The sequence below is a fragment of the Ranitomeya imitator genome, chromosome 8 (assembly GCF_032444005.1).
Source record: "Ranitomeya imitator isolate aRanImi1 chromosome 8, aRanImi1.pri, whole genome shotgun sequence".
Lineage (NCBI taxonomy): Eukaryota > Metazoa > Chordata > Amphibia > Anura > Dendrobatidae > Ranitomeya > Ranitomeya imitator.
The window spans coordinates 23,592,968-23,608,995 of NC_091289.1; the positions used below are offsets into that span (position 1 = coordinate 23,592,968).

The 16,028-nt window shown below is 43.6% G+C and overlaps 1 protein-coding gene across 11 annotated transcripts in view; it reads left to right on the forward strand.

Annotated features, from left to right (window-relative positions):
• MAGI1 (membrane associated guanylate kinase, WW and PDZ domain containing 1) overlaps nt 1-16,028 on the forward strand; it is a 452,701-nt gene that overhangs the window by 325,695 nt on the left and 110,978 nt on the right. For all 11 annotated transcript variants that reach the window (XM_069736564.1, XM_069736568.1, XM_069736569.1 and 8 more), the window contains exon 3: nt 2,216-2,335. In XM_069736564.1, coding sequence (XP_069592665.1) covers nt 2,216-2,335 — 120 coding nt within the window. The remainder of the gene's footprint in view (nt 1-2,215; nt 2,336-16,028) is intronic.

Genomic DNA, 16,028 nt, shown 5'->3' on the forward strand with positions numbered 1-16,028 from the left:
CCCAGAGACACATCACTACTTCAGCTCTGCTACATCTGTCTCTGTTTTTCAGCATAATTTTGAAGCCAGCCGAAATCTTAAAAGCATTTTCTCAGCATATTGCTCTGTTTGCCACCTCCGTAATTATATGTTATAAAGAAGAAGACTTGCGCCTATTAATATTATTATTTCAATTAAAATGATTTGCATCCTCCTACAAGGCAATAAATATTTAACGCTCACTGTCAGGGCTGTGGGCGGCTGTAGATCTGTCTGTGCCTTGGAGAGGAGTTGTCTGCGCCTTTCCTGCTCGAAGGAGACCTGTGTGGGTCATCACCCAATAATCCTGCCAATGTCTGCCCAAAGACACAATGTGCCCTTGTCCTAGCGTGATTATGGATTATTATCAATCATTTCTTGGTCGCAAATAACTGATATGTGTAATCTCACAATAGTTATGGGACAGATCTATGTATTTATCTGTTATCTATCTATTATCTATCTATCCATCTCCTATTATCTATCTATTATCTAGCTTCTATCTATCTATTATCTATCTATCTGTTATCTATCTGTTATCTAGCTATTTATCTATTATATATCATCTATTATCTATCATCTGTCTATTTATCTGTTATCTATCTATTTATTATCTGTCATCTATTATCTATCTATCATCTATCTATTATCCATCTGTTATCTACCTATCTGTTATCTATCTATTTATCTATCTATCTATCTATCTAGGTATTATGTATTGTTTTATAAATTGTTCCATCTATTTATCCATCCATACATCCATCCTTTCCTCCCTCCCTAACTCCCTCTTTCCCTCCATTTCTTGAAAAACAAAAAAAATCAGCACAAAGGTTGCAACCCACCAATGTATGGCAAGAAAAGTGGGTAACTCTCAATAGAAAATTCCACGCAAAAAAAACTGGTGTCTTTATTGGGCCATGTGAACAGGTTGCAATGTTTTGGCTCATAGGCAAGTGAGTTTGTTCTATCTCGGGTTCCATCTATTTATCGATCTATATATGTATTATATGTTTCTTCCTATCGATCTAGATACACATAAACGCTGTGTTTGATATGCCTGACAAGCGCCCCGATGTTCTCACATTGCAGGTCGGGGTTTTGTACCGGCTACTTGGAAGGTCGCTGTTTGGGATCTGGGATCTGCACTCACTCTCTGACTTTCTTTTTACCTTTTTATCTATTGTTGTATCTGTTAACACTAGAAGTCCCAGACAGGGGTCATTTAACATTTCTACCTTTGGAACCTTTGGAGCTCGAAATTTCTAGGACTTCTAGTGTTAATCTAGTATCTGTTCCACCTATCCAACTTATATCTTTCATTATTGTCCTTCCCAAAACAATGTTTTCCTCCAGGTCTATAATTATCTATCTTTCTACTCATCTATGGCACCTCCGTCATTGTATCCATCATGTATTGAACTAGAAGACTATTGAGCCAAAATATTCAATCCCATGGTACAATATCAATGCATTTCCAGGCCTCTTTTTCTACTCGATCCCGGTACTACTGTCCTATAATTTGTGGTGAAAAGTAGCACTGGTTTATGACTGCACTGTACAGAGGTCCTAGTTGAAGTACCAGTGATGGATATTGAACCTACATGAGATATTTTCTATCCAAGCCTTTGCAATGTCCTTGACGACTGTCGGAGGGCGTCAACTCTTGTAATCATTTGATCTTTAATCCAAATATTGTGGGTCAAAGGACTGGAGTTGGTTTTCTCTTGCTGAGAGCAATCTTGCTACTAAGTGTTGTCCGGAGCTGACAGCTGGTGTCATTGTCCCCTCCCTGTGGTTGCGTGTCATGGACCAGATGTTAGATCATCTGAGCCCTTGGTCTCATAGCAGGACGAGGTCTGTTGAGGGTTTCCGTGGCAAGACTCTTCTGCGGACAAAATTTTCACTAGACACTTTCTCACTTGATATGAGAATTGATCCAGTGGGACATCGTGACGTTTCTTTGTGGACCAAATGGAGTTTGAAGCCGATGTCTGTAGCCAATTCTAAACTTTCTTAATGTGGTGGTGTCTTGGTCTAGTTAGTTCTTCTGCATCTACAAGTGGCCGCAAACCTCTACTCAATCCCAAGTTGTGTTTTTGTAATCATCCAATTATTTCTTTGTCGCTAATTTATGCTTCGTTCCAAAAAAAACCTGATCGCATTTCTGTTTTAACGTAAATTTCTTTTCTGGTTCTAGGCACAACACGTCCACCTAGAGAAGGAGAAGTCCCTGGTGTGGACTACAGATTTTTGACCATTCAGGAGTTTTTGGCACTGGAACAGAGTGGAACGCTACTTGAAGTTGGGACATATGAAGGTATGATCAGAGAGTTTAACGAGGACCTGTCACTTGTTAAAAAAAAAAAATTAAATACCTTATAAAAATCTCCGATCTCTCCTGATTCTGACACTTTTTTCCATTTTGCGCTGTGTTGCTCCTTTGCAGAGATATTCACATTTGCTACTTTTGGAGAGCCGGATGTGAAATCTCTGCTTGTAGTGAAACTGGACATTTCTTCAGCGTCTTCCTTGGAGGCATTCTCTTTCACTCCGTCTTCTCAGATGCGGCCAATCACAGCTCAGCAGGAGTCTATTGGTCTCAGATGCTGCCAAGCTATGATTGGTAGAATCTAGGAGGGAGGGGTAAAAGCGTACACCCCAGAGAACACTCTGAAGAAACGCACAGGTGGACAGCAGAGCAGAGATTTCACATATTGCGCTACAAAAGCAACAAATGTGAATATCTCTGCAACGGAGCGACGCAGATCAAAATGGAAAAGAGCGTCAGAATCGGGGGAGCTCAGGGATTTTTACAAGGCATTTATCTCAGCCGGTTTTCATTAGGTTTGATTCATGAATTCTGGAATTACTGTGGGTTTGCGTTAGTAAAATCAATGGTATAATTTAGTTGCAGTGAAGTGGATTAGGTTTTACAGGTGTTGTCCACACGCTTTGGAATATTTTTTATCTTACTTTGTAAATCTGCACGATTCAATCTTGTCTGGATTTACTGTGCGTGCACATTAGACCCGTGTAGATCTCCACCTATAGGGATGTCTGCATCACATTTATACATGGTCTGTGTTTCATCCCCATTCAAGAATTGCAATACAAAAAACATTCAATGAACTGGTGGACGGCCATCATTAGTTAGGGTGATCCTTTCTTCTAATATTGGAGATGCATTTAAGTCCTAGATTTGTGGACTATTTTGTTTTTACCTGCATTTTGGACTAAAAATAACTTTTTCGATTGGATTTAATTTTAATTTATTTTGGGCATTTACAGATCCTTTGGTTTCCTTGCACATTGCTGGCTGTAGAATACGTTAAGAGGCTATTCTCAAGTTTGGAAGTTATCCCATATCCATTGGCTTAGAGATAACTTCCCTTTTGTTGGGGTCTGACTGTTGGGACCCCCAATGATTCTCAAACCTGGGACGTGTGAATGGAGCAGATCATGCGCACTACCAATCCATTCATTCTTATAGGAGTGCCAAAGACCAGCCGAATGCAGTGCCCGGCTATCCCTAGCGGTCCCATTAACAATGTATATAGCGGCATTTCGCATGATCGACCACTGCGTCATTCACATGGTTCCCACAATCTGTGGGGGTCCTAGTAGTCCGATCCCTAGTGATCGAAAAATTATCCCTTATCCAACAGTTAAGAGGATAACTTCTAAACTTGATAATGCCAGACCAGTTAGGTCTTTTTTGACTGGAGAATAATAACTCCTTAATCTGTATTTTTCTGAGCTCCTCGTTGCTGATTAATGACCACAAAACACATCAAAGTTTAGCAGAACTTTCTGTGCATAAATCAGCTGTATGGAGCTGATTTCTGAACACAAGGTTTAGCTTGCGTTCAATGTGGTCTGTGATCTGAAATCAGTACCAAAGAGCTCAGAAAAAGACCGATAAAGCTGCTAAACTCTCCCTGACGGATTCTCAGTTGACTCATTCTGCAGCCGGCCACAAATTATACAACTTTGAGGCTATGTACAACATTTTTAATGAAACCCAACTGCAAAAATGATTTTGCAAAAAAAAAAAAAATACATCCATTTATGAAAATAAATATGTCCATATCTCTTTAGGCGGACTTTTTCCAGCCATCTTGCAGTTTCTTCACAATTACCCTGCAAACCTTTAAATGTGTTGAATGCAAATGTTGCTCTGAGTTCTGCTCCAGATGTAGCCCAGATTTCACTCTATAAATTAACTCTTGAAATAATAAGCAAAAAAAAAGGACAAAGCAATGTGACTTCCATAACCAATGGAAAAGCTGGTTCTTCATCATGTCCCTGAGCTTCCATCTGCTTGCACTGTTTGTGGTTCACATCTGCTGGGTCGCGTCCGTTGCAATATAAACCATCCATTTTACAATTTTCTTACAGAATGATTCATTGGAAAATGTGTCGGCAGACCTGCGTACAAGATAATTAAACCATTTGCAAACTCTTGTAATTTGTTCTAATGTGATTTCAAAATTACAGGCTGAAATTTCACAAAATGAACGATGTGTCCTCATGAAACCTCGCCTAATTGTCCAAGGCTAAACAAGGGTATCTGCTATGGAAGCCAGAAAGCAGTGCTGAAAAACAGACCAACATTGCCGGCTTTATGTAATAGGAGCTTCACATCATGCCAGAACGGCCCATCAATGCCGTGGTAGCCATACTACTGACCACACTACTACCCGAGCCGGTCATTGTGCTTGAGTCAGGCCATATGTGAGGTCCGAAGGTTGGAGCTCAGTATCACCCAAGGAATGAACATATTGGTAACGCTGCTGGTGGTCACCATAAAGCTTCTTTCCTTTGTGGTCAGAGTAGACCAAGGCATTAGCATAACCAGATTAGGAGGGGCCTAGTGCAAAATTTAGACCTAACCTCTTACCTGTACGTTCCTTAGATATATGGGCCCTTGTAGTGTTCCAAATCTTGTGAAGACATACATGTCCACCCTCTCATGTAACAATGTCCTCAATTCTGGGCCCCTTCCAGGTACAACGTTCTTCATCCTGGGCCTTTTTCTTGGTATAATGGCCCCCATCCTGGGTCCCTTCATGTAATATATGTCCCTCATCCTGGTATTATGCCCCCATCCTGGGACCCTTCCAGTAATATATGCCCCCCATCTTGTTATAATGTCCCCCATCCTGGATCTCTTCCTATAACGTATGCCCCGTATCCTGGGCCCCTTCCAGTAACATATGTCCCCCATCCTGGTATAATGTCCCCCATCCTGGTCTAACGTCCCCCACCCAGGGCCCCTTTCCTGTAATATATGTCCCTGTTCTTCGTCTCTTCTCCAAAAAATATTTAAAAAAAAGATTCTACTCAACTTCCCCTACTCCCATTATGTGCTGTCTCCCCTTTCATAGCTGGTGCAGAAACCGCCAGCCTACTTCAGTATGCAAGTGACCGGCAGCGCATAACGTCACTGTCCTGTGCCGACGTCTGTCGTTGACCTCTGATTTCTAGATAACGAGTATTGCAGTGCATAGACTCTGCAAGTCTCTGTAATGCAATACATTTGAGCTGAATGTGCATCTTCAGCTGCTGGCGCCGGCGGGCCCACCTCCTGAATCGGCCAGGCCAGGTCGCCAAAGCAATCTGCGATCATTACGCCCTGGCCCAAGGGTTGATGTATACCAATCATTGGTGTCCTTAGATGGCATCCATCTAGGAGAGCTTAAAACATCTGATAAGAACCAAGACATCAAGTTCTTGGCCTAAAATTGAAAACTGTCGGTTCTCCATCATCTGGTAGAGATGAGCAAATACATTTACAGGACTCTGGTGCATCAGCCAGGTCAGTATTCCATGGGCGCTGGTTGAGAGTTTTGTGAACGGACTCCTACCTGCCAGAACCCGATGGTAGAAGTGGGCCCTTTTACCTCTCGGGCTCCTGCGCGGCTTCACCACTGTTGTAAGCCATACCCAACATAGATTCCTTCCAGACTACCCCATAAACATTAGTAATGAATATGGGTGACTGAAATGCCCTCTTTGCTACGGAACCCCATGGTTCTATGTTAGGATGGCGGTACAGCTTTCTACAACTGTAGACCCAAAGGAGCATTTCTCCCCAAGTAGCGACTAACTTAGTGTGATGAGGATTGGGCATGATGAAATCCAACATGGCCGATCATTCGGTCTCCACACAAGGTAGGACACCCCGAAACGCATCAGATACTTGATCAGTTTCACCAAGATCTGCTTGTTCATTTGACTTTATTTTACTTTGTTTGGCATCTGCTCTTTGGGCTTTGCCTTTCGCGATTTTATTTTTTGGACTCTAGCTGATACCTCCTAGATGTCAAATATCCTCCCTAAGTATACAATAATAAGAACCATGATAATTTTTGGAAATTATTCTCTTACAAGCTGGAGATACGGTGTCTTACGATCAGGAAAATAATTTTTCAATATGCAATTCTTTGCTGATTTCACATTTCCCTGTTGAGGAAAGGGAAGTTTCCGCCCCTGGTTGCGCTAGCGGCGGTGCTGTGAGAACAGATGCGGGATCTCGGAGATTATGTGAATGTCATGCTGTTTGCGTTTGTACCATGTCTAGAACTAATACCAGATATAAGAACTCGATTTATGATCTGGGAAATTGGGTTCCTGGTGGCGCTGTCCTATTTCTAGCTCCTGGCGATTTAATGGGTTGTAGTCTCATGAATACATTTTTGTTTCCTATTTCTGGGCTCCACATCTGCCTGTTTGTGATCCTGCCCTTGTACTATTAGTCTTTCTAATCGATTTGTGCCACTGGCCTTTATTTTTACATACTGTTGAAGGGGTTTAATGCTTTTTTTTTTCCAGTTTCCTTATGGGAGGTAGTTAGGAGGAGCCATTGTAGCGCCGTATGACCCTCTTATTGGGGATTCTGTATTCCGACCCTTGCAGTTTACAATGATCAGTCAGCGCTGCGGTTATCATTACTTGTGAATATATCATTGTGTGGTGCACTGGGGAGTTTATGTTGTTTTAGATGCTTTTAAAAGCGCTCCCACCCATAAAACAAGAATTCTTTTCTTGGCTCTTTATGCTGCACCATTCCCCTTTTTATTCCTCTTAGTAATTTATGAATAAATTGACAACTCAGTGGTATTAGTTTGGGGGCGCGTGTCCCTGCACAGCTTGATACCGTCCAATCGGTGCTACAGTACCAAATTATACAGGGGCGTGTCCCCAGCTTGTTACTCCCAGTTGTAAATTTATTCATAACTTTCTATGAAGAATAGCAGAGAAATGGCGCAATGTAGAAATCTACTAAAATCTGCTCTGGAATTGTTCTTCCATGCAAGTATTTACTAAAACAGAAATGTCGAGGAGTAAGTGATAGATCCCCGTTAATTACAGCTAGGGCATAAGTAAAGAAAAAAATCGACTGTTACATGTGTAGGCAAGTCATACTGGAGATTTGGAACTTTGACCCTTTGGAGTGCGTTCTAGAAGGCTCGGCGCTATGTTTCTACCTCTGGAATAGGCTCATGAATTTTTGTCGGAGATGGTATAGCAATTTTAGAATTTTCCATGGTTTCCAGTCCAAGGATTTTTTCAGTGCTCCTTCCACCAATGAGAGCAGCCCTACACAAATGCGACCTACTCATCCCAACTTCCTACTCGGTCTCAATAATTCTCTGAAAATTAGTTGGCTGGGTTTGTCCAATGACAGCCATTCACAGCTGGTAAAATTTTTTTTTTTTTTTTTGGAGAGGTTGTTTGATGACTTGTTTCATGGATGGATTTGTTGGACAATCCGATTGTATGGAAATTTATTTGCTATGGCTATTTCGACCCCCATCACTACTTATATGGGTAGCAAGGATATGACAGTACTAAAACTAGGGTGGTGGCACATGAAGTCCCTTCAACCATGGCTACTGGCCCTTAGAGCAGTCTATGTGCATATATTACCTTCTTGAGGCATGTGGCACAATGCTATTGCAGCACCCCAGGTAACCGGTTGCTGCAGTGATGTTACCTTCCCTTCGGGGAGGGTGATGTCACGCTTGGAGGCAAGGGGGATTCTTTCAGGTAAGGCACTTACATTCAACACATTAGAATCTTGGCCAGGAGGGGGAGCTCTGAACCCGGATTCAGGGGAGCGTCCCTTAGCTATATGTATCCTGGTCTGGAGGAGGAGCCAGTCAGTTTGTAGTGAGTTTAAATATTTGAGAACACTCAAGGAAAAAATACACACACGATGTTCACGGCAATACGTAATATATATAATAGTAGGAAAATACCTATGCCTCAATGTGTGTATACATGGATAATTCATAAAAAGAGGACAAATCGGAAAATATATTCATGAACAAAGAACACCCGAGATACGTCCAGAAATAACTGAATTTTTTTTTATTATTAATACAAAAAAAATGAACAAAAATATAAAAAAATATAAAAAGGTGGGGACAATACCAGAACTTGAGGAGCACACCGAAGGGACAACCAGACTGCACAATGTTCAATTACAATATACTGGAAAAAGTTCATGAAAATAGGAAACGGCAGTGAGCATGTGCTGGGAATATTTAATAGAAAAATATTCCAAGTATATTGCCGATTGAAAAATAAATAAAGAACAGCGGTGAACATGTGCTAAAAATAATTAGCAGACAAAAATAACAAATATACTGCCACTCCAAAGAGTAGTTTTAAGACACGTGCAAAAAGTGACATGTGCAAAGTATGCAGTGCAAAAAAAAAATGTATACATATTGCTAAAGTGCATATGCTTAATGGAGCGGATAAAAAAAAGAGAGGAAAGGAGAAAAAATCAGCACAATCGCTGAATGATGCAATAATCTAAGGTAATGCCATATAAATATATGTAGCCCAACGAAAATCCACCAAATGAAATCTCCAGATAAATACCTTAATGCACGCTGCAGAGTCCCTATGATGCGACCGACCCCGACGGGCGTTTCGGTGTCTGCCTTCGTTAGGGGGACGTAGTGAGTTGTAGAGGAGTGAGGAGGGATAGAAGGACGTCTGGAGCAGATGTAGGGGCCGAGGGGCCATGAGGGAGCTGCTACCCCTGGAAATAGAAGCAGAAAGAGAGTTGAAATGTGAAGGAGCTTAGAGGGAAGAAGCACAGTCTAGGAAAGGGCTCAGGAGGGGAACAGTGGAAGGACCTCCTCAGAGCCAGAGCGCAGAAGCCGGGTACTGGGAGCCCGAGGTCATGTTGTTCTCCAGGACGCGCGACAGAACTGGAGGGCATAGCACTGTATGTCAATTGCCTGTAACAAGTCTGAGGTGAAGCAGTGACCCTAAGAGCCGGGTCATCTAAGAGATCCTATAAACAGGCTCAAACTGCCTATCGTACAGACATCTGTCTTAGGGCAGGAGAGAGGGGACCCTGTCAGCAAGCTTTAAGCCGCAGGGACCTCGCCATCTGGTGCAAGTAGGAAAGGCTTACAGACCCCACCTGAAGTGGAATTCCCTTATTGCCTCCAAGCCGGCCGGACTACAACTACCCTATACCTGGTACCCTGGACTGAGGACTACTACCATCAGTAAACTAGGTAAAGACTGCAAACCTGTGTCCTCCACTTATTCGACGGCTTACACCATCTTGCCATACTCTTGGGAAGCCCTGGGGACCCCGCTTCAACTGTGGGAAGCGTTACCATCTTACTGCAATAACATCTCCCCAGAGGACCCCTTTAAGCAGCGTCGGTCCATACTGACCGAATACCACAGGTGGTGTCACAATCAACAGACATTACAAATCCCTTTAAAGGCCTTTCCCTTTAGTTCTGCGCCCAGGGCCACGGACTGGGTCCCAGCCACCGTCACATCCCCTTTAAGACCGGACCCGGTACCGAGTACCCCGCTGCCCTAGCGGGCGATCCACTATGGGCTCAAGAAGATACAGAATGGGTCCATAGCAAATTGCGGGTCTTATATTATGGCTCTATATAACACAAATCCATGATCTGGCCATGAATAAGGTCTAGTGATGAGCGAGTATACTCGTTGCTCGGGTTTTCCTGAGCACGCTCGGGTGGTCTCTGAGTATTTGTTAGTGTTGGGAGATATAGTTTTCATTGCGGCAGGTGAATGATTTACAGCTGCTAGCCAGCTTGATTACATGTGGGGATTCCCTAGCAACCAGGCAACCCCCACATGTATTCAGCCTGGCTAGTAGCTGTAAATCATGTAGCTGCCGTAGATGAAAACTAAAGCTCCGAATACTAACAAATACTCGGAGACCACCCAAGCGTGCTCAGGAAAACCCGAGCAACGAGTATATTCGCTCATCACTATTAAGGTCTAAAACATGCGACAAGTGCAATCTACATTGCTGCAGTGGAGCTGTAATGTTTGCCGTGTATCGTCAGCTTACAATGTTTTCTTAATATGCCAATAATTATATTTTCACAGCAGCGTGTTTAAGCTCGGGGTGACAGTCCTAGCAGAATAACAATAACGCTGCTTGTTTGCTTGCCTGTTTTTCCTGCTGAATATAATTGTGCGCTACGTATTAACTTGCTGACAGCGAGCATCTTCCCAATTGATTCTTCCAGATTCTCGGACAGTTTTGCAGAAAATCTATAACTTGATTTTATTTATTTTTTTGCTAAATGTTTTTTAGTGCTGGGCCTGGTTTACCAGAGCAGTCCAGATTAGGCTCGCCTGTTCTGTTTCGACCTCATCCAAACATCCGTTTTTTTGGTAGGTATTTTTTGCGTACATTCCATTTTTCATCAGTTTGCTGATTCCAGTTTTTGTGCATTTTTGGGTCTCATCTGTTTTTCTTGTTTGCAAAAAAGAAAAAATCAAAATCCAACTCTCTTTTGCCTATTAAACAGTGAAAGAACCGGACAACCAATTTACTTAAATGGGCGAGTTTAATCCGCAAAACTGATCAAAAAAAGAACATCCTAGTTTTCATTTAATGCTAACATTCGGTCCACACAAAAAGTGGAAATTTGAACAACACCATAAACTGTACTATACACATGGAATAAATGGCGCAATAATAATAATAAATAATAATGCTTACGGATAGAAAGTATATGTGAAATAAGGACATCTGAACGAGGCTATATGGATTGGAAGCAGGGAGTTGCGTGTCCATTTTGGTGGAGTCAGTATAAAATGGACCAACTCCGACTCCTGAAATATATAATACATTGGGTACAGTAGTACAATGCAGGATGTGCTGTAAATGTTTTCATAAGAATTTGGGAAAGTTATGAAATGTCCTATAAATGTCTGTTCTGTTCCTGATCAAGGATCTGGGCTTTTAGTTTAGATTAATCTGTGCTGCACTTTATGTACATGCTCAGTAGTGATCAGGGCTGTGGAGTCGAAGTTTAGATGAATCTGTGCTGCACTTTATGTACATGCTCAGTAGTGATCAGGGCTGTGGAGTCGAAGTTTAGATGAATCTGTGCTACACTTTATGCACATGCTCAGTAGTGATCAGGGCTGTGGAGTCGAAGTTGAGATGAATCTGCGCTGCACTTTATGTACATGCACAGTAGTGATCAGGGCTGTGGAGTCGAAGTTGAGATGAATCTGCTGCACTTTATGCACATGCTCAGTAGTGATCAGTGCTGTGGAGTCGAAGTTGAGATTAATCTGTGCTGCACTTTATGCACATGCTCAGTAGTGATCAGGGCTGTGGAGTCGAAGTTTAGATGAATCTGTGCTGCACTTTATGCACATGGTCAGTAGTGATCAGGGCTGTGGAGTCGAAGTTGAGATGAATCTGTGCTGCTCTTTATGTACATGCTCAGTAGTGATCAGGGCTGTGGAGTCGAAGTTGAGATTAATCTGTGCTGCACTTTATGCACATGCTCAGTAGTGACTGGTGCTGTGGAGTTGGGGAAACAGAGGAGTCGGAGGTTTGGATTACTGACTCCATAGCCCTGATTGGAAGTATTAATCTGGTCCCCTTCCCAAGTGATGCCTATTTGAATATAAAAATATTTTGGGTAAAAAAAAAAAAAAACCAAAAAAACCCAAGCCATACTCACACGTAGCGTAAATGCTGCATTTTTTGGTGTGCAAAATATTTGCTGCTTTCAACAGTTCAAGCAAAATGGATGTGACTTTATGGCAACTCGTGTTCACAGTGTGTATTTTTTTTATTATTTATAGGCCTTTGTGTGGAGCCTGAAAAAAAACTCATGTAAAACACGAATTTTGGTATTTATGTACTAAATAAAACCCACGTTAACCAAAATGCTGCTTGAAATCTGTACCAAAAAGGCATCTAAAAAAACGCCATCATCAAAGCCGAATTCACCTGCAGACAAAAAATCAGGGTTTATGCAATCTGGGAACATGGCCTATTCGTCTTTCTGACTGATTCCCTCCCCCCCCCCCTTCCTTTCCCCAGGTCTCATTTTGATGCTCTCCAGGGCTCTTTTCTCAACACACCCGAAATGGCCAAAAATGTTAATTACTAATGGGACGGGTTTGGCCGAAGAGGAATTTCAGGCAGGACAAGGCAGTAGCTGAGGTGTAACTACAATAGGTGCAGGGGTCGCAATCACAATTGGGCCCTTGAGCCTAAAAGGGGCCCAAAAGGACCATATGGACCTCATGAGAAGACCAGAACTTTAAATGCCAGTGATAATTAGGGGCCCTGTTCTTTCTCCTCCTGGGCTGATCTTTCACTCTCATTTCAGGTATAATGTGTGTTCAATAAAGACAGATTTTCCCATAACTGAGATTGATTACGACAGTTGGTGCTTTTAAAGGGAACCTGTCACCTGAATTTGGCGGGACTGGTTTTGGGTCATATGGGCGGAGTTTTTGGGTGTTTGATTCACCCAGCCAGCGGGTAAGCAAAGGGTGAATCAAACACCCAAAAACTCCGCCCATATGACCCAAAACCAGTCCCGCCAAATTCAGGTGACAGGTTCCCTTTAAAATTCTATGGAGAAGCTAGAGGCGGACAGTGACGCTGCTACGGTTACACTTCTCCATAGAACTTTATGAGCACCAGCTGCCATCTCCTATCTCCATAATGAGAAAGTCTTTGTTCACTGATGACACATTTTACCGGTTATGGTTAGTACTTGTCTACACACCCAAAAACCGTACGGACATCTCCCCTCGCTGCAAAGCTGGGTGGATGGGGAAGCAAAATGTCTACCGTCATTTTTTTTTAATCTGCTGTGGATAAGACCCCCTTTTTTATGTTTCACTAGGTTAAATTCTTGACCTGCAAATGCCAAAATAAATGTCATTATTCAGCAAATATTTTTGAAAGATATTTTTTTTTTCTTTTAAAAATAGAAAAATTTAGATTTTCCTTTTTTTTCCAACTAAGGAAGTTTGTATCGATTGCGGGAGAAAGTAATGGCGGCCCCCTCCTCTCGGCACACACACTTTTGTCTGCTCCAGCTGCCATCTCTGGGGTCTCGGGTCTGGTTGCCTGGTTACCAGAGTCTCCTCAAGGCGGCTTCTGAATAGCGAATGCTTGCAAGTTTGTGATGTCTGCAGACAGATTTCTCTGCTCCCGTGTACTGGCTGCTTGCAGAACAATCACCTGACGATAAACATCTGCCATGTCCATGCAGTATCATCCATTATCAGTGCCATCTTCTGCAGAGACAGTAGCCGGAATGGCATGACTGGCTCGGTGAGGTAGATAGTACCGTTACCCTCGGCGTGGCAGCATTTAACCCTGGCCGATTTCTGCCCATTATGACCACTGCTTCATGATAGAAGTCAATAGGTGGATGTTTAAAGGCCTAGAGCCCCCAGTATACGTTAGACAGATGGTTCGGCCTATCATTCCACCACCAGCCATCTTGCCCTACTCTCCCATACACAGGAACCAGTGGCGGACACAGACAGAAAAAGGCCCTGAGCAAGAAGAGCATATGGGCCCTTTGTAGTCTAATGATGTCTGCGACAGAAGCTGCTTACTGCTTTGGAGGCGGAAGTGGGCCCCCTTAACTCTTGGAACTCTGAACAGCTGCACTAGTAATATATCCGACCCTGACAGGAGCCCTCACTCTTACAACCGCTCTTGTGTTTTCTACGAGAAAACCGGTGCTTTCTCCTCTGTTGGTGGCCTATCTTCAGGATGACAAAAGGATCGGCAATCGAAACTCTGACAAACCAGATCCTTGTCTCCTACCAACAATTATCTGTCGGGGGTCCCCATACACTTTAGAATGTTGCCTAAACCTGTCATTATTAGCGAGTTCGACTGACGTTAATCTAATGCGTATAGGGCCCTAATAAAGCGTTTGGGGATAATCTAGAAGAGTAAGAATGTACAAACATTTGAGGGGCCCTATTAATAAGTTTTCGATAGGGCTCAACTCATCGCCGAGCCATCCTGCTGTGCTGGTCATACTGTCACTTCACACCTCCCTCCCCAAGCATAATACCACCGGACCCCCTGAAAGTACTGTCTATCACGCCACCCCTCCCCTCAACACAATACCACCTGACCCTCCGACAGTGCTGCCTATCACGCTGCCCCTTCCCCCTCCGCACAACCCCGGACCCTCCGACAGTGCTGCCTTTCATGGCACCTATCCCTCCTTGAGCAAAATACCTCCTGACCATCTGACAGTGCTGCCTATGGCGCCACCTCTCCCTCGCCCAGCACAGTACCACTGGACCCTTCAACAGTACTGCCTATCACACCGCCCCTCCCCAGCACAATACCACCTGCCTATCATGCCACCCCTTTTCCAGCACAATACCACCTGACCCTCTGACAGTGCTGCCTATCACACCGCCCCTTCCCCAGCACAATACCACCTGACCCTCTGACAGTGCTGCCTATCACACTGCCCCTTCCCCAGCACAATACCACCTGGCCCTCGTACAGTACTGCCTATCACACCGCCTCTTCCCCAGCACAATACCACCTCATCCTCCGACAGTACTGCCTATCACACAGCCCCTTCCCCAGCACAATACCACCTGACCCTCCGATGGTACTGCCTATCACACCGCCACTTTCCCAGCACAATACCACCGGGCCCTTCAACAGTACTGCCTATCACACCGCCCCTTCCCCAGCACAATAGCACCTAACCCTTCCACAGTAATGCCTATCACACTGCCCCTATTCCAGTGCAATACCACCTGACCCTCCGCCAGTGCTGCCTATCACACAGTGCGTCCCTCTCCAGCACGATACTACCGGACCTTCCACCAGTACTGCCTACTCTGACAGCACCTACTGTAGCCAGCACTGTCCGATGCCTGGATTTGAACAGCAGGGGCAAGGTAAGGTTTGACCAGAGGACCCTCTTGCCCGCGTGCGTTCATTCGCCTGCCTAGTATTCCCTGTGATCGCTGCTGCGGCATAAGTTCCGCCCATGGGTTGAACCATCAGTAGTTCACTTACTAGTCCCTGAGCAGTTTGCATACTTCATATTGTGCTGCAGATGATTGTTTTTTTTAAGGCACATAAAAGATGCAATTGCTCTTGCTCTCAGTCATCTGATTGCTGCCATGTTTACACAGGCCAATAATGGCTGGAGTTTCAAAAGTGATATTCTTCCCTATTCTTGGTGGTCCAAAGGTGTAAAAGTGTTTGCATAGAAAGATGTGCTACCAATAATGATGATTTCTAGGCCAAATTATCGTTGCGGTCAGCCGGGGAAGGAGAATTTTGCTAAGTCATCGCCCGATTGCTGCCATATTAACGAGGGACAAATCGAAGACTATTGATCTTCCAAACATACGTTCTTGCCCCGGTCATTTATCAGCCCTGATTAAAGAGACTTTACAGTGAGCCACTTGTCTTCCTTACCCCAAGACCAGTAAGTGTTCACCACGTTTACTCAGATAGTTGTGGGCCTCTAAGGTCAGCAGACCCTCATATCTGCGCAGGTATTGCGGATGCTGATAACACCACCGATGTGGTAGTCAATAAGGCCATAGATTATTGGCTCAGTGTTTCCGTCATCTTAGTATTGGGGAAAGTTGGGTGGGAGATGAGAATTCAGGTTAAAATTTGTTTCTTTCCTTACCCTCAAGAAATGGAGTTGAAAGGG